The sequence below is a fragment of the Pollicipes pollicipes genome, unplaced genomic scaffold, assembly GCF_011947565.3.
Source record: "Pollicipes pollicipes isolate AB1234 unplaced genomic scaffold, Ppol_2.1 Scaffold_7231;HRSCAF=8579_pilon_pilon_pilon, whole genome shotgun sequence".
Classification (NCBI taxonomy): Eukaryota; Metazoa; Arthropoda; class Thecostraca; order Pollicipedomorpha; family Pollicipedidae; genus Pollicipes; species Pollicipes pollicipes.
This window is the reverse complement of record NW_023597034.1, coordinates 29789681-29808065: the sequence shown is the minus strand read 5'-3', so window position 1 is coordinate 29808065 and position 18385 is coordinate 29789681. Positions and strand designations below refer to the sequence as shown.

The following is an 18385-nucleotide window of genomic DNA, read 5'->3' as shown; positions in this document are numbered from 1 at the left end:
CTTGCCGCGTGGTGGCAGGTGAAAAGATGCAGGGCTCGTGAGCCAGGGGACTTGCGCGTATGTGGAGCACCGTGCTGTTCTGGGCGAAGTTCCAAGTGCCGTCGCTTTGCTTTGGTGGTGGTAAAGCCCTCTCGTAATTTGGTCATGTCTGCACCAGGCTTGCGGCGCTGGGATGGAAGAGTGGTCTCGATTTAACCTTCATTCCAGCTGTGGTGTTTGAAGTCCGTTGGTTTCACCCTAGCTCCGTCTGACGAACTTCTGACTTAATTTGAAGCTGACTGATTGCTACATAAGACAAAAGTAATAGCCTTATTCTTCGCAGAAAAAAACAAACAGGAGAATGAAGATATAGATGGGTTGATATTTCGGCAACATGCCTTTATCGAAACAGTAGCAGAAATATCAACCCATCTATAAATCCATTCTCCTGGCTTTTCTCCGAGGAATAAGGCTATTACGACTATTTCATGTATGTGAATAATGTTCCTCGGAAATGCACTGAACAACTTACCTAAATGATTGCAGTTGACAACTTAAAACCCCTCGAGAAGGGCATAGTATGCGAATCGCATTGCGTCGCCAACATCGCCAGACGGGATGCGCGGGGGAGGACGGAGACCTGAGAAGCCGATCACGCCTTCCTACGACGCCATGGCGTATATTACACATTGCTTGTGGCAGGTAAATATTTGAGCACAGCATATGTATAACAGTCAAGCGCGGACACACGCCACGTATGTACAGCGCCGAGGGCCCACGCCCCAGCCAGGCATACGAGGCACATGGGCGTCACGTGGGCATGCTAGATGCCTCAGACCTATCACAGCAGGTTCAGAACTCGGATGGCGTCAGAGGACAAACAGGGACAACCAATCATGGGGCGCGCGGGTGACAGGTCGCATCGGGTTGTCTTACTCACTAATCTTTGGCCGTTCTAGTCGGAATAAGATGCATGCACATGACGGACTGCTGACTGGAGGAAGACGCGCTGCAGCAGCCAACGCTTCGCCCATAACAGTTGACCAAGAGAGGACAGGTATTCAGAGGGTAAATGGCTAGTTGACTCACGACGGACAAACACGACAGGCTGCTACCAGCGTACGAGATGAACTGGTGTAATGAATACCAATGATGAAAGTCGTCCGGCCCTGGCCATTGTGTTTGCATGTTTATGATACATAACTGCATAACATGTGTAACGGGTATCTTAGGATGAGCTTGCAGGCGTCGATGACTACAGGTGCCGGCGCGAGCTGCCGTACACTCGCGCGTTCGTGCCACATCGACGGAAATAGGACAATTTCAGCGTGCATTTTAACAAGCAACATGATTTATGCTTCTGATAACGCTTCATATCCTACCGGATCACTCATTCTCACCTGGTGACCCGGGAAAACAACATACACGAGATCATACAGCAACAGTGGTACCCGCGGTCCACGATCACACAAAGTTGTCCACGTTGGCCACTGTGAGCCTCACAGGCTTGAGCAATACCAAGCCCACCAAGTCCCGTCGGCCAATTGCGGTCAGCGCCTGCACGAATGACGTCACTGTAGCGTCATTGCGCTTCGACCAGTCCGCAATGAGCATGCGCGCTGGATTTGTTTTCCTCTCAGCTGCCAGCTCCTGGATCTGCCGCACCTGCTGCTTCGAGTACCCTGCAATCACGGGAAACGGCGTGAGTAGGTCCAGTTGTGTGCACCGGGCGGCGTCTTCAGCAGACGTCATCAGGTAATGCGCGCCCAGAGCGCTCGGCGCGGTGGCGTTGGCACGGTCGGCAGTGACCACCCGCCAGATAACCCCACGAGCAAAGCACCCCAGCCCCGAGTCGGAGAAGGTGTGCCTCTCACCACGCTCAGGCCACAACGCCGAGCCGTCCAGTTAGCTTCGGAAGCCGCACCTTGTGCTCGCACCACATCGGATTACAGCGCGCGTCCGTACACTACCTGTACCGGCTCCAGCCGATGGCTCATCGCCCGCCGGGCTCGTCGGTACACTACCTGTACCGGCTTTAGCCCATGGCTCATATGTATCACCTGCCGGGCTCGTCGGTACACTACCTGTACCGGCTTTAGCCCATGGCTCATATGGATCACCTGCTGGGCTCGTCGGTACAATACCTGTACCGGCTTTAGCCCATGGCTCATATGGATCACCTGCCGGGCACCTGTACCGGCTTAAGCCCATGGCTCACATGCATCACCCGCTGGGCCCGTCGGTACACTACCTGTTCCGGCTCCAGCCGATGGCTCACATCACCCGCCGGGCCGCCGTTACCGCACGGCGCGGCACAAACCTCGTCCAAGCTCATTGCTGTGACTCAAGTGCCGCACTCCGAACCTGCTGAGACGGCGCAAATTCCCCCGGAAAATCCACGAATCCATCAGGGCCTGTCAGGTGTTCAGACGGGGCAGGGGCCGGCTCCTTGGGACCGCTTACCGAGCGCGGCGGCCAGCGCCGACCAGTTGTTGGTGGGGTGGCAGCAGAGCTGGGTCTCGATCTCGCAGCGCTCCGTCGCCGGCATCTCAGCTAACCTCTTCCTGAGCGGTGCTGCAACGGACGGCGAGCGGTCAGACTGTGACGAAACAGGGGACGAAGGGTTGGACTGTGATGAAACAGGAGAAGAAGGGTTAGACTGTGACACTATGGGAGACGAGCGGCCAGAGCATGACACGGATTGGTCTGACTGTGGCAAAACAGGAGACGAGGGTCAGAATGTGGCAAAACAGGAGACGACGGGTCAGAATGTGGCAAAACAGGAGACGACGGGTCAGACTGGCAAAACAGGAGACGAAGGGCTAGATTGTGACATTCCGGTACACGAGCGTTCACATCATGACACGGAGTGGCCGGACTGTGACATTGCGTGAGACTGGCGGACAGACCACGACACGGCCAGGAGGTCCGATCGTAACAGTGCACGTGACGCGGCGGGCGACGAGCGCTCACGCTGCAGCACGACAGGAGGCCGGCGCCGTGCCACGACAGAGCGCCGCATCAGCAGCCGCGACCACATATCGGTCCCCACCCAGCCACAGTGGCCTGACGGCGCGGCGCTGACGGCCGGCGGTGGCCTCCGTCCCCACCTGTGCCGGTTAGCGGCCGCGGCCGCCGGTGGCTGCCCGCGCGGGTTCGAGGCCGTCCGTCATCGGACTGCCGGATCATGTCGGCGGCGGTCGCCGATAGAACTGGCTCCGCTTGGACATCAGTATTCGGAGTATGTCGCCGCGCCGGCCGCACGGCCCGGCCGGCCCGCCGCCGGCCGGCTTTTTCGTCAGTAAAATTTCAGCCATTTCTATTGTGCGACCCTTTTTATCCAGGTAATTAAGTGAATAGCAAGCCCTTGCGGCCGGACCGGCCGGCCGGCATGCCGCCGCGTCTGCTGCACCGCGGAAGCGTGAGAGTCTGCCGGCGACGCCGACGCCCGGCGCACAGTGACGTCACCGTCGTCGGCAGCTGCGGCGGCGGCGTGACGCCCGTCCTGGCCGTCACCGCCGTGCCCCGCCGGCGACCGGTGGCCTCCCGCCAGCGCCGTCCACGTGACGCGGCGCCGCGCCTCGCCGACAGCGTCTCGACACCAGAAACAGTGATTAAACACGGCTTTTACGGCGGCCGGCGGCGCGCCTTAATTGACGGGCGGTCGACCAGCCGGCAGGCGCAGCGCCGGCTAATGACGCCGTCCGGCACGGCAGGCTGCATCTGCAGAGCCGCGCCGCCGCCGCCACTGCCCCGCCGCCGCCGCCGCCGCCGCCGCCGCCGCCGCCGCCATCGCCGCCGCATTGTCCGCTGCGCCGCCGCCGCCGGACGACCACCGCTTAGTGGGCGGAACTGCGGCGGCGCCGCGGGCCGCGCCGCAAACGCCGTCGCGGCGAGCAGCGGCGCTTCCCAGACCGCGTCCGGACGACAATGAACCCGGCCGGCCGGCCGCCATCATGACGCTAATTTAAAACGCTATTAACGGCGGGGCTTGACGCTGGACGCGAGAGAAAGACGGCCGTACCCTATAATTTCATAATTACCTGGCCGCGGCGAACGGCCGAGCGGCATGCGATGAGGAGCGGCGGCGGCGGCGGCGGCGGCGGCGGCGGCGGCGGCGGCGGCGGGAGTCTCCCCCAGCCGGCCCGCCGCGGACCGCGTGGCCACAGACCGCCGCCAGGTCAGACCGCAGACCACCAGCGGGTACGGCTCCGGCCGCCACAGACTGCGGTCGGGTCATGGGTCGGAGCGCCGCCGGCCACAGCCGGGTCCCGCTCACGCCACTGCAGGTCGTTCGTCCGACCACCAACGGGCCACGGATCAGAGTACCGCTATGCAGGCAACGGCGGTGCCATGGGGCAGATCCACGCAGGTTGCATACTGCTGCTGGTCCAGAGATCAGTCTGATACGTCATCAGAGCTCGTGATTGCAAAACGAATCAGGAAAGTTGTTTGACTAGCTCCTGAAATCGCCAGAGGGGCGGACAAAATAACTCCGCCACACCCAGCCAGTAACTCTTAGCCGAACCGACAAAACGGTACTGCTCCGTGTTCACGCCCCCACATGTCCGCACGCGAACGGCGCGTGCAACCGACTCTCCCACTGGCCGAGCATCAGCTGTCGAGCCGGGCTCGCCGACACGGGAACCCACGCCCCTGCACCAGCAGCGGCCCTCGGGCGCCTGGCCAGTACGCCCACCACCGGAGATCTGTGAAGTTTGCTACAGCCGTTTAAAGCCGCCTGGCAGTCCGTCAAGCCGTGCCATCCACCGGCTCGTGTCCATAACGCGGACCGGCACCGAGCCCCTGAGCGAAGCCTCCGTCAGCTTCGGGCGGCCATGCGTCAGCAGCCATCTGCCTCAAAGTTGCGCAATAAATCGACCCGCTCGCAACTGAAACCGGTCAAAGGCTCGCTGATGGCAAAACCGACGGGGCAACACTGCCCATGGTACATGGGCAACACTGCCCAACACTGCCCATGTTCTCTGGTACAACATGCAACGCCAGTTCCGCCTTCTGCTCCGGGCTTCTGTCCACAGCGGCCCGCGGGACACACCACGGCGGCGACGCCGAGTCAGGTGCACTGTGCACGTCCAGTAGCGCGGCCACGTGCAGACCACCTGTGCAGCGCGGCCCACCGGCCTGGCCGGACCGAGCCGTGGCTGGAACGTCGGGCTGCGCGTCGCCTCTTGATTTACGACAAAACCGGACCCTCATAATATTTTGATTTACGACTCCCAGCATATGGCCGCAAAAACGGAGGAGCTTATTAAAACAAAGCGACTCGGACCGTGGCACGTCAGGTGCGCGCGGCTCGGCCGGTCGGCAGCCGCGGTGACATCTGACGGCCCCGGGCCCGGCGCGACCGTCCGCGGCGACCTTGACCTCCGGCGGCGCAGCCGCCGTCCCACTGGCCGCTCCCGCGCCGCCGCACTCCGCCCGGTCTGTTTTATGAAACTGCGTCGCGCGTCATGGCATAAACTTTTACGGAGCGCCACCGACAGCAGAGGTCATGTCGGCGCTCAGGCCACTGCGGCACAAACTGGATTCGAACCCACGCCTCCACATGGGAGCCAGATGCGTTCACCGCTCGGCTATTATGATCTCCCCGCCGGGTCAAATGGCGCGGCACCAAGCTGACCGTGTGTGACGTCACGCAGTCCAAGGTGGGTCAGACGGACCGCGGGTCAGACGGACCGTGGGTCAGACGTACTGTGGGTCAGACAGACCGTGGGCCGGACGGACCGTGGGTCAGACGTACTGAGGGTCAGACGGGCTGTGGGTCAGACAGACCGTGGGCCGGACGGACCGTCAGACGTACTGAGGGCCAGACAGACCGTGGGTCAGACGGACCCACGGACACGGGTGGCCTGCGAGTGTACCGAACCCCGAGACGGCGGACTCACCGGGGAAGAGCGGCTCCACCTGGGGGCAGGCGGCCGGCTCGGCGCGGCTGGCCGGCCGCGTCACCACCACGGCGGACGGCGCCGCCGGCGCGCTCGACTTCTGCGGCGCCGTGCGCAGCTTCCAGTGGCGCACGGCCACGTACAGCAGCAGCACTGCAACGGGTGAGGCGGACGTCAGCCGGGTGGAGCCAGCTCGGCGGCATGGCGGAGCGGCGGGCGGACAGGTGGAGCGCGCGGCCTGTGGGGTGGCTGGCGTTGAGGAACAGTGGTGCGGTGAGGGGGGCACGAGAACACAAACACACGCACACGCATGCGCAGTTTCGTACGCCGCACCATCCACCCACGCCACGGTACCGAAACCGGTACCGAAACCTCACCGCACAGATGAAATCAGCAGCCGGACAAAAACACAAAGTCGAGTACAATCACGTCCACCACAAGATCTTCAGACCACAGAATGTGGTTCATGTGAGCCATGTCGCCGTGGGACCGCGGAAGAGGCCAGAGCGAGATATGCCGAAAACAAAGACCAGAGCAAGGGGCACGGACGCGGCGGCCCTCAGAAGAGGGATTATGATGATGCTGATGGGGCTTATGGGCGCGCCAACGAGGTCGTTTTGTGTCCATCAGAAGATGTATGTGATCATGTTTATGTTTCGCTCTGCAACGTAACAGACTTCGTGCCGGTTTTGTCCACGGCTCGAGAGCTTCACCACGCATTCACCGCTACCTTGTATCTCAAGTCATAAATGCGTGACAGCCCAGCGCATGGGCCCTGCAAACGTTTAAAAACTGCACTGCGCAGGCGACTGGGATCCGGACTCGCCGGAAAAGGACTGACTCACCGCGGCGCACTCGTTCCGCGGTTGGTAACCTAAATACCTGCGCCATTTAATGGCTTGGTTATTTATCGTCGCCCAAAACTGCGGACGAAAGCCTTTCTTGACAGTTGGGCTGAGTAGCCTCCAGTTAGCTGATGAAATCGACCCGGACACTGACCGGGCAGCCCCTGGACTCGCTGCACTACAAATAAACACTAAAAAACACAACGGCGCCACAAGCTCCACATGTCCCGCGGGAGGGCAGGGCGCCCGATTACGACGCCCTGAAAAATGGACTGTGTCATTAAGCCCGACAGCTTACTAAGTCCTCGAGACATCAAACAGCTCCATCTGCGTGTCGCACCACGCCGAGCGCGAAATCCGCCGGCCGGCCGCGCCGGTAGTCGGCACTCGTGTTCTCCCATTCATTGTGGTCACGCCGCCAGCTGGATTACACGGCCGGCCGGGGCTGGCGGCGGCGGCGGCGGCCGGCGGATCCGTGTCCGACACGGAGCGGGCCAGGCGGGCCGGCGGCCGGCCGCGCGCCGCCCTTTGTGCCCGCGCGCCGCGTGATGTACGGCGCCCAATTACAGGGCCGGTCGCGCCGGTCGCCGCGCGGCTGTAGTTTGACACCGGCGGCATTCCGGCGCGGCGGCCAGCACGCTCATCAGACGGCCGGCTAATGCGCGGGTGGCGGCCCGCTAATGTTTACATCTGTTGCGGTGTAATAGCCGGCCCTGACCGCGGCCGGCTCCGGGCCGGCGCGGCTCGGGGCGGAGCGGCCGCGTGTTTTTGGGCGGGCGGCCGCGGGCCGGGGCATTGGCGGAGCTGTGGGCGGCGCCGCCGCCTCACACTAAGCTCCGGATGAACACCGGCTCAGGCTGGCCCTCCCTTTCTGTTTCACAAACGGCCCCGGCAGCTGTCAAAAGTCGGGAGTCGCTGAGCGGCCTCACCAGACACGGGGCCCGCGGCGCTGGCTCGGCTCGTGCGTAAAGTGATGAGGGCGGAGGAGGAGGAGGGAGAGGGGGGACGGCTGGGTGTTGTCGGCATGGCAGCAGACCAGAGGCGCCGCCGCCCGGCCCGACCAGCTGTAAACAGCCACGGATGGCCAACAAGACAGATAGACAAAAGCCTTGCACGCCGCCGGACATCGGACAGGACTGGACAGCGGAACTGTACTCGTCACGCTCATGAACTCGCTATCTCTGCCATCTCTGGCCACCCTCAACCAGCATGGTATCTGGCCCATCTTTTGCCTGATATTTTGGCTTTAATGCACCTGCTCCCTGTCCTGGAGTCTGCTGCGCTATCTCTTTCTAGTGTCTGCATTATTCGCAAGCTGCTACAAAATCGGTATGTAGCCTGGCCTGTCTGCATCATTCGTTGTCTGCCCTCTGTAGTCTACTGGTCTACTGTTTGCTGTCTGTAGTTGTCAGTAGCCCCGGTCGTCCACGGTATGAGAGGATTGTAACGGGGACAATGGTACAAGCCGAGCCCATTGTGTTGCATAGGTAAACGGCCCCCGATGAAAAACAACATCGATCATAGAAAAAGCAGCTGTTCGTTGTGCAGTCCTATTGAACCTACGTCGATGCCCTGCCAGCCTTCCAATGCCGATTGCGCGGGCGCCGGCTGTTGCCATTTCTGGAGCACGTCGAAAGACTTCCGACCGTTGGGTTCATTTTCCAACTGTTATTCAGCTCTTCTGGACGCTGGCTTGCGCTCAAGATATCAACCGGGGTGCTTTCAAGCAGTCGCGCAAAAAGTACCCGGGCCAGGCTGCGTCGATGCCGCCGCTGCATAGCCGCCTCCCGACAAGTCCATGTGTTCCGTTCCCCTTCCAGTACAACGTGCCTCAAACGGCGCCGGGACACGGTGCACAGCACACCTGACACGCGGCACAAAGGACGCGGTGCGAGGTACTCAGTGTGCGGTGCGCCGCTGGCGACGGCGGCGGCGGCCTCCGCCGTGGCGGCCGCGGCGCCATCGCGGCACCGCCCCAGGGGCGCCCAATTGGACGCGGGCGTTGAGCGTGCAGACGAACAATGAGGCCGGCCGGTTATAAGCACTAGGCAGCGGGCTGCCGTGACGGGCCCGTAACGAGTCGGCGCGGTGAGAGGTGGCCGCGGCGGAGGGGCGGACGGCCGTGTCACGCTGACACGCCGGCCGGTGCCACGGTGTCACGGCAGCCGGCGTCACGCGGTGTTACGGCAGAGCGGTGCCGGTCACTCGAGCGGTGTCACGTCCAAATCGAGGGCGGCGTCAGAGGTGGCGCCCGAACACAGTCCAGCTGTTCCATGCGGCCCACAGCCCACAGCCCACGCGGCCCACGCGGCCCGCTTCAGCCCAGAGCCCACGCGACCTGCCCCGGGCTAGCAGGGCAGCGGGACGGCCGCACGCACCGGCGCCAGTAAGCGCGTGCCCACTGACGCCGGCTCCCTGCCCTGGCCGGAGCCGCGCGGGCCGTGCAGACGCACGCCTATTGGTGATGGGTCACCAGCTGAGGAGTCGGATGACCGGATGGCCGGATCACCTGACTCCATCACCATCTGATCGTCTGGCGGCCCATGGCCAAATGATGGCGCTTATAGTCGGTGATGACCAGGGGGCACGCCATCCTGTCCGCGGGTGAGCGGTGGCCAGATGACTCGTGCCTGTAGTCCTGCCCACGGATGAGCGGTGGCCAAAGGACTCGTGCCTGTGATCCTGTCCACGGATGAGCGGATGTCCGCCTCACTTTATTTCTACACGTATGCCAAAACTGTGTTATGTTAACGCCCCCAGAGCGGGTACCCACACCTGGTGATGACCAGAGTCCGTGCTCTGGTGACGCCCCGGAGCCGGTGCCCACACCTGGTGATCACCAGAGCCCGTGCTCTGGTGACGCCCCGGAGCCGGTGCCCACACCTGGTGATCACCAAAGCCCGTGCTCTGGTGACGTCCCGGAGCCGGTGCCCACGCCTGGTGATCACCAGAGCCCGTGCTCTGGTGACGCCCCGGACCCGGTGCCCACACCTGGTGGCCACTGTCGGCCGGCGGGAGGCGCCGGCTTGATTCAGCGCTCACCACCCTAACAGTCGGGCCTGCATGATCATACCAGGTCCGTAATGGCGCACTTAAAGTCGGACTGGCAGGGAACATGAATAAGCCTAATATCCAGTTACGGCGCCCTGCGGTGACGCAGCACAAAGGCGTTCTGCCTCAAGTGTTAATTCGGCCGGCTCGAGGAATACCAAGCAGCGCCGCCGGACGTCCAAAGCCAGCCACTTACACACGGGACAGTGCACAAAACGGCGCGGGGTCCTGCACGAGCCACGTAACAGCTGCACAAATGAAGCATGCCAACACTTATAATGTATTCATAATCATAATCATGGAAATGAGAACGTCCCGCCGTAATGAGACCGGTCACGACAGCGCGCGGCGAGCCTCCGCCGCCGTTCCCACCGGGCACGCTCGGCGCTGGAGCTCGAGCCCACGGCATGGCACCCACGTGGGCAGGGTACTGACTTGTGTCGTGTCTAGGCTACGGGCCGCGTTGGTGGCGTCACAGCCCACCGTGGGGTGTCCGGGCTACTGACGAGGACGGCGCTGGCCGCGGAGTGACCTGAGTCACCGACCATCGTGACACCCTCGGATACCGACCGTGACTGTGTCCGGGGGACTTAATGTGACGGCGGTATTCACCAGCACAGGTTGCACGTCACGGCGCGCAGATTAATACGAGAACGCAGTGTCACCGAGTCCAGATAAAGAGCAGGAGCCGTGACGGCGTCAGCGGCGCAGGCCCGGCGCACTGACCGAAGATGACGGTGCCCAGGATGCCGCAGTAGATGGGGATGTCGGAGGAGACGTGGTCGGCCGGCCAAGGGCTGCCCGCGGCGCCGGTCGACAGGTGCGTCACGCCGCTGCCGCCGCCGCCGCCCTCACTCAGCCGGTGGAACGACTCGTCTGAAAACAGCCGGGCGGGGGTCACACGCAGCTCGCACAGACCGGGCGGGACAGGAGCCGCTGGGGAGGGGGCTGGCGTCGGAGCGGCGCCGTCGCACACACAGGACCGACAGGCCAGACGGTACGGAGCCGACCGGATGAGAGGCACCGCCGCTCGCACGGAACCAGTCGGGCGGACCTCATCGGGCAACAGATACCCCTCCACAGCAGAAACCCTTCTACAACAGAAACCCTTCTACAACAGGCACCACTCAACAAGACACCTCTTCCGTAACAGACATCCCTCCACAACAGAAACCCCTCTACAATAGACACCACTCCACAACAGACACCCCTGTACAACAGGCACCCCTCCACAACAGACACATCTCCACAACAGACACCCCTTCACAACAGACATCTCTCCACAACAGACATCACTCCACAACGGACACCCCTCCACAACAAACACCCCTCCACAGCGCAGGTGGCACCATCCGCCGATACGTTGCATGCGGCTTGCCGGAGATACGTTGCACGCCTCACCTACATAGATATGTAGTTACAAAGATATTTAGATGAATATATGGATACACGGATAGCTCAGCTGCCATCGAAATCAAAACGAATGGTGGGCATGTAGCCACACCGCCGCGCACCTTATGTATGTACGGACCCGCACAGAGCTCAGCTTCACACAAGGGCACGGCTGTGCGGGCCGGTCGGCTGCCTGGCGGGTCCGCCGTCGGCCGGCCGGCCTCCGCGCGTCACCCCGGCCGGTCCTGCAGCCACCGGCCGCCGGCCAGCGTACACAAACAGAGCGAACGCCGGCGGTGGCGGCGGTGGCGGCGGCGGCGGCAGCGGCCGTGCGCCCATCAGAGCCCGCGCCGGGCCGCCCCCAGATAACAGCGCCGCTACCGTGTGCCCGCAGCAGACCTCGTCCCACCGACGTCGCCGGCCGGGCAGGCGTCGACACCACCCCTGTCCCAGAGGCGGAGACGCGCGGCCTGCCTGCAGCGACGCCGATCGGCTGGGCGAGGTCGATGGAATTCGCGGAGTGTATGTCAGCCTTGGGCGACGGCGAAGCGTCCCCGGACTGCTGGGCTTTGAGCATCCCCGGACGATATTTGGATATTTATGGAGCGCCGACCACAGCGGTCCGTTTGCGCCCGGGCGTCCCCAGTACCGCACCGGCCTGCCGTGGCCGTCACGGTCGGGCCACGACTCGGGCTCGACCGACCGGCATGTGTGCCGGCCCGCCAGGGCCGTGCGAGCCCCACGAACCGCTGGTCAAGCGTACAGCCAGCGGCGGCGGCGGCGGCGGCTGCGGGCGCGCAGTCCGACATTGACCCGGCGACCCCGCGCGAGGAGGGAAGCCGCGGGCTGGCGCCGGGCGTCGCAGCAGGTCGGGTCAGGTGAAGGTGGCGGCCCAAGCACGCCGTGGCCGCTGGCTTCTCCCACCAGTAATGCCGCCTCGGTAGTGGGTCATCCCACAACCTAACCTTCGGGCTATTTCTTGCAAGCTGCCCTCATTGTGACTGCGTCGGCCTGCATCGGCAGCGGCGGGAATTCATTAAGACAGGTGCGCAGCGCGCGCTTCGCTGAGCAGCATAACGCCACGAAAACAGGCCGTTCAGGGTCCCCCGGGCACTGGGGCCGCTGCCAGGTCAGGGTCCCCCGGGCAGGTCGTCAGGTCATCCATGCACAGGACAGGCTCCGACTCCAGCATCAGCTCAAACGGACGCAGCTCGCAGAGCACGATGTCTCCGACTGGACATGAGCTCACAGTCGCAGGACTCTGTTCGACGCTCGATGGTAGCTGTACGCTGACGGACGCGAGGGTTCGCGCCGCTGACACCGCACGTTCTGTGGTTCGAGGTGGGAGGCGACTCTGACTCCTGCGCCGCCGGACTCTGACTCCTGCGCCGCTGAGCTCTAACTCTCGCGCCGCCAGACCATGACTCCTGAGCCGCTGGACTCTGACTCTCGCGCCGCCGGACTGTCTCCCACGCCGCTGGACTCTGACTCCTCCGCCGCCGGACTCTGACTCCTGCGCCGCCGGACTGTCTCCCGCGCCGCTGGACTCTGACTCACGCGCCGCCGGCCTCCTGAGTCCTGCGTCACCGGACGCGGCGGGGATCGGCGAGTATCGGTCGTGCGGGCGACCGCAGGCTTTGATCGGCGCCGGTCTTGCCAACAGCTGGGCTGGTGTGTCATTAGAACAGGCCGAAATCAAACCGAATGCCAGTGCAACCGGCCTTGAGACGCAGTGTTTTTCCGGCGGTCACTTTGATCGGAGTGGGGGTCGGCGGCGTACCACCGGCGGCTGCAGGGAGGTATGTCAGGGGTGTTCGTCTCGGCGGGGGGCGGCGCGATCTACCCTGTCCGGAGAACACCTCGAGATGCAATAATTGCGCGCCGCGGTGCCGGCGGCCGATACGGCATTAGTATCCGCCGCACTGGAGATGCGCCTGGTCGACCTTTGAGCCTGGCTGGTACCCACCGGGAACGTCTGGAGTACAACGGAAAAACGTACCCGATCGATGCCAGCCAGGGTCGCTGATTTTAAGGCACCACATACATACACATACATATCCAGGCTGGTCCCAGCACGGTGCTGGAACAGTCTTTTTTCATCTGCCGCGTGGCCCCTCTCCGGTCTGATGTCGCCCGGGGGGTCGGCCACTGCACGGTCGCTGGCGCCGCTGGCGGGCGACGATCAAAGCACCGCGCCCTGTCTCCGTGACCGCTGCCAAAGCCACCGGGCAGAAATGGCGCCGACTCTTTTGATCGCCGCACGGCTCACTTCACAACTATGCGACTAGGAAAATGAGCAACGAAAGTGGCAAGCCGACAAACAGCCAGGCAGGGCAAGGTACTAAGAGACTTGTGAGGCGGGCCTGCCGCCAAAAAGTAAAATGAAAACTGGAGGGATAGGTGCCCTGCAACATGGGACCAGCCAAACGAGATGCGGAGGCTTAACACAGCATCCAGAGGGGGTCTGTTTGAAGCTTGGCACCGTTCTTCCAGGCCGGCTGTTCGTGTCTTCCGACACGATTACCCCAGATCGGCACTATCACTGGAATCCGACAATCTGCACGCAATGGAGCGCACCGGCGGAATGTTGACGGCTCCCCCATTGCCCCTGCGTCCCTGAAACTCTACGCCGGGCGGCAGGCGGCATGATATCAGCACATCCGGCGTGTAGCCAGAGGCCTAAGGCTGTGGAGCTCGGCTGCAGCCAACGGCGCGGGCAGGCGCCGTCACGTTCGGCCCCGAGCCGGCATGGCGCCCGGGTCGCGCCGCGTCCGTGACGAGGTCACGGCGGCACTTTTGACCGAGGTCAGCGGGTCACGTCGCCGGCCGTGCTCGGCCCGGCAAGGACACAGCGGCCGCAGCTGGCCGAAACGCCTCGCCGACGTCCGCCGATTGCAGCGGACCACGTCCTGCTGTGGTCGCGGGCGAGCGGAGACGTCTGTCATCACGTCCCAACGCTGAATAGTACGCTGTCGTCCCTCGCAGGTCCAGGCCCCCGCCGCCGCCCAGACCTCACCGCGCCGCCGGGCTGAACTCGATTCGTGCCCGCCTCCCCGCCTGACCTCCGCCGGCCCCGCCCGTCTCGACACGTACCCGCCACTTGCGTCGCACCCTTCGAGCCGCACCGCCGGCCGCCGGCCGCCCTAATCACCGAGCGCCAGGGGAGCGCCGTCCGCCGGCGGCGCCCCGTCATTACGCGGCGGCCGGGCCGCGCCGCCGGCCGCAGTGCGTGCATGCCCGCCGACGCGATGGTGTGAAAATTACAGACCGGCCGCGTCTAATGGCCGGGCCCGGAGAGCGCACCACGGCAGCCGGGGTCCACGTCCCCGCCGCAACAGACGGCCAATCATCGTCTCATCCGGCCGCCGCCCGGCTTCGTCGAGCCTACATGATTTTGCGTGTTGTGCCCAACTTGACGGTTGGTGATTTAACACACCGCAAATGGATGATGGCAGCCAGATGGTAGTGTCAGAAATGTTCTTTGCACCAAAGTGACATCGGCGGTGTGCCACTCTTCCCGCCTCCATTTTATCCGCCCGTCAGCCTGAACGCTTCCGTCGCGCGTCTCTGATTACCGAGTCCGGGGTTCGGTTTCATCGGCCACTCTCGGAGTTCCGCAAGCAGACGGCTGCCACGTGTCACCTCCGGCCGGACAACAGCTCCGGCTGGACACAAAATTACACCGGCGTCAGCCCGCTGCGTGCGGTGGACGGTACCCGAGCTGCTGTGCTGCGTGCGGTGGATGGTACCCGAGCTGCCGTGCTGCGTGCGGTGGATGGTACCGAGCTGCCGTGCTGCGTGCGGTGGCTGGTACCGGAGCTGTCGTGCTGCTTACGGTAGATGGTACCGGAGCTGTCGTGCTGCGTACGGTGGATGGCACCCGAGCTGCCGTGCTGCGTGCGGTGGATGGTACCCGGCTTCCGTGCAGCGTGTAGTGGATAGTACCCCAGCTGCCGCGTTGCATGCGGTGGATGGCACCCGAGCTGCCGTGCTGCGTGCGGTGGATGACGCCCGATCTGCCGTGCTGCCCGCGGGAGATAGCACCCGAGCTGCCGTGCTGCGTGCGGTGGATGGTACCGAGCTGCCGTGTTGTGCGCGGTGGATGGTACCCGAGCTGCCGTGTTGCGTGCGGTGGAGGGTACCTGAGCTGCTGTACGGCGGCAAAACACCAGTCACAAAATATTGCCATGCCGACAGGTTTTGGCAGAGGGATCAGAGCTGAATTCCAGATGCTCAGACATTTCCAGCCGTCCGGTTAAATGAGCTGGGGCCTTAGACCTCAGGAATGCTAGATATGGCGTCCAATTTGTAAAGACTATTAAGGGGCCCCGAGACTTTCAGGCGTTTTGGGGTGGTCAATGATCTATTCGCGAACAAAGGCTGTCTTAGGACGTCAGAGGGCATTCAACCGGCCAGAATCGAGATATTTGCAGGCTCCGAGACAAGCCGGAGAGTGGTCAAAGGACACCGGAACCCCAAGACGGCCAAAAGTCACTGCACGGTCAGGGTCCTCGAAAGCTCCAGCGGAGATGTCCCCACCCCCTTGCCAAGATGGTCAGAAGGTGCCGGAAGGACTAGGATTCGCTGCAGGACTTCTCAGCCCGGCGCCGACATGTTCCGACACGCCAGAGGCTGCCTCGCATTCCTGAGACGACTAGACGCCACCGGCGTCAGCACTACGGCCAAGCGATGGGCCTCAAGAGGCCAAGAGGCCGCTCTTCCTCAGAGCCGACCCCAGCCCCGTCGCGCCCCCAGCTCCAGAGCCGGCCGGCGGCCCCGGCCCTGCCGCCGCCGCAGACACACGGACCCGTTCGCTTCTGAATGCGTGGCCGCTAATCGCATGAGTGCACCGCCAAAGGTGAACTGCTTTAGCGGCCGTGCACGAGACGCGCGGCCGGCGGCGGACGGCGCACAAAGGAGCCGAGTGCGAGCCGACCATTCCTGGCGCGGCGGCGACGAGGACAGGCCTGCTCTGACGGGAGGCGGAGGCGGCGACTGGCGGTCTGTCCGACCCGGCAGGCCGCTGCAGAGACCAGCTCTGTTCGACAACGCTGACGGCAGGCCGGTGTATAGCCCGGGTCTGCTCGGCGGCGCTGACGGCAGGGCGCTGTAAAGCCCAGCTCTGTTCGGCTCCGCTCGCGGCCGCACCGTTACCGGGCCGTAATTGGCCGTCGGCTGCGGCCGGACGCAATGATCCGGCACTCTGCCGTAAAAAGTGGCTGGCCTTGGCCGGCGGCGGCCGCCGCAGACGCGCCCGAGTCGGCCGCTGCCGGCCGGTCGCCGTCTGCCGCCGCGGGCGCTGTCCGAGCCGCTGGTGACCGCGTGGCAGCGGCGCGGCCGGACCGACCGCCGCCGGCGGCACCCCGGCTCCGGTCGCCAGGCAGCGGCCTCGGCCTCATCCGCCGTCACTGCCGGCCACAGACGACACTGCGGCGGCGCTGGCGACCGCAAATGTCGAAGGCCACCGTAAATGCAAAGTATGTGTGGACCTCAGTGTGGGAGAAGCTACGTGCCGTGGTCCGTTCTAGGCATTGAGGCATTGTGCTCAAAAATACCGTATTAGCCGACTTCGGTACAGGCACTAGCCCAATGCACAAACACCAGCCTGAGGAGTCGGCGAGATTGGCTGACACTGGTACTGATACCAGCTCTCATTGCACACCTTCAGGTCAACACTTCAGGTCACCTACAGGTCAACACCTACAGGTCAACACACTTCTTGGTGCCACTGGCAGATTCCGAGGCGCTGACTGGCCAAGGACTACGCAGCGAGCGGATTTATTGAAAGTGATCTTTCAACATGGTTCAAATTATTATAGTGCTGGATGGGGAAAATGTCCATTTCGCCGCCATGCACACAAAAAGCGTTGCGCCAATCGCTGCGCGCCATACTACGGCCAAGATGGCGGGGGGGAGGGGGCATCCCGGCAGGCGTAGAGGTCGCCGTCTGCTATCCAAGCCGCATGGAGGTCACCATCAGAAAACGGGCGACCTGGAGCCGTCGCGGAAGACCTGACTTCCCGGCGCACTCTCATACCCGTGTGCATACCCAGTATTCTGTCCGCGTACTGTTTGTTACGCATCCCAGCCGCTGTCAATATTAGTGCCGGCGGCGGCGTGGCGTGGCGCCCGGCTCGACCTCCGCCGGCCGCCATGATGGCCAGTGTTTACGAGTGAGTCGACTGCGTGCAGTGCAGACGTGCCGGCCGGCCCGCCGCAGCCAACAGCCGGCCTCCCACTGCAGCTGCCACCACGTGCCGCGGGAGTGAGAGCTCGCCGTAAGTGGATGCTTCCAGCCCCGTTACAGAACGCGCGTCGGGCGGTAGTCCGGTTCAGGCGCCTCGCCTCGACGTCGGACCATTGCGGCAACGGGGCACGCTCCCCTAGCGCCGGACGCTGGGGCGTGCTTCCCTAGTGCCGCACAGTGTCGCCTCCCCCCCCCGTCCGGTGACGTCAGGGCAGACTCATCCATGCAGACGGTGTCCTGTCCTCTGGTGCAGTGTCCCCCCCCCCCCTCCTTTGGTGACGTCAGGACAGACTCACCCATGCAGATGGTGTCCTGTCCGCTGGTGCAGTTCTGTATGTTGACCTGGTCGGTCCGGCACGTCGAGCAGCGCACGCACTCGCGGGCGCCGCCCTCGGCCGCCTCCTGGCTGAAGGTGCCGGCCGGGCAGGCGCCGCACACGGTGTTGTGGTGCGGCGAGCAGGGGCGCGAGGCGCCGGCACCGGCGGCACACCGGCCGCACGGCCGGCAGGCACCGGCCCGGCCGTCCAGCCAGTGGCCGGCGGCGCACTCGCAGGTGGTGTCGGCGTCGGCCGAGCAGGGCGCCGTGCGGCGCGCGTTGGCCGGGCAGCCGCCGCAGCATTGGCCGCCGTGCTCGTACTGGCCCGGCTCGCAGTGCAGGCCGTAGGTCTGGCGCACCACCTGAGGACGGCAGAGCTGAGGTCAGGCGGGCGGGGCTCCGGCGGCGGGGCGAACACGGCCGCTGGTCACACCGACGCGTCCCGGGGAGGTCGCTGGGACCGAGGCGGAGCAGGGCCCCGGCAACAGGGGCGATCGCGGCCGCTGGTCACACCGACGCGTCGTGACCGACGGCCGCGATGTGACCAAGTTCCAGGTTCGTACACGTGTGAAACGAATGCAAAAGGGTTCAGGGGAGTTCTGAGGGGATTTCACATGGTCTGAACAATTCGGCGATAGAAAACAACAGA

General features: G+C 63.9%; 1 protein-coding gene across 1 annotated transcript; it reads right to left on the bottom strand.

The window, feature by feature from the left end:
• Positions 1-642: 642 nt before the first annotated feature.
• Positions 643-17869, bottom strand: LOC119110345 (death domain-containing membrane protein NRADD). Its single transcript, XM_037234124.1, has 5 exons — positions 17717-17869; positions 10508-10657; positions 5886-6038; positions 2443-2553; positions 643-1661 (listed from the first exon to the last, which is right to left on the bottom strand). Exons 1-5 carry the CDS (start codon positions 17718-17720, stop codon positions 1444-1446), a joined length of 636 nt encoding a protein of 211 aa, XP_037090019.1. The 5' UTR covers positions 17721-17869; the 3' UTR covers positions 643-1443.
• Between the last annotated feature and the right edge of the window lie 516 nt (positions 17870-18385).

What these genes read in the sequence shown, in the direction of transcription:
- LOC119110345 (XM_037234124.1), bottom strand. An exon ending in CCTGGGCACCGTCATCTTCG is followed by an intron (nt 6,039 to 10,507) that starts GTCAGTGCGCCG and finishes CACCCGTTGCAG; the next exon opens with TGCTGCTGCTGTACGTGGCC. An exon ending in GGTGGAGCCGCTCTTCCCCG is followed by an intron (nt 2,554 to 5,885) that starts GTGAGTCCGCCG and finishes CGTCCGTTGCAG; the next exon opens with CACCGCTCAGGAAGAGGTTA.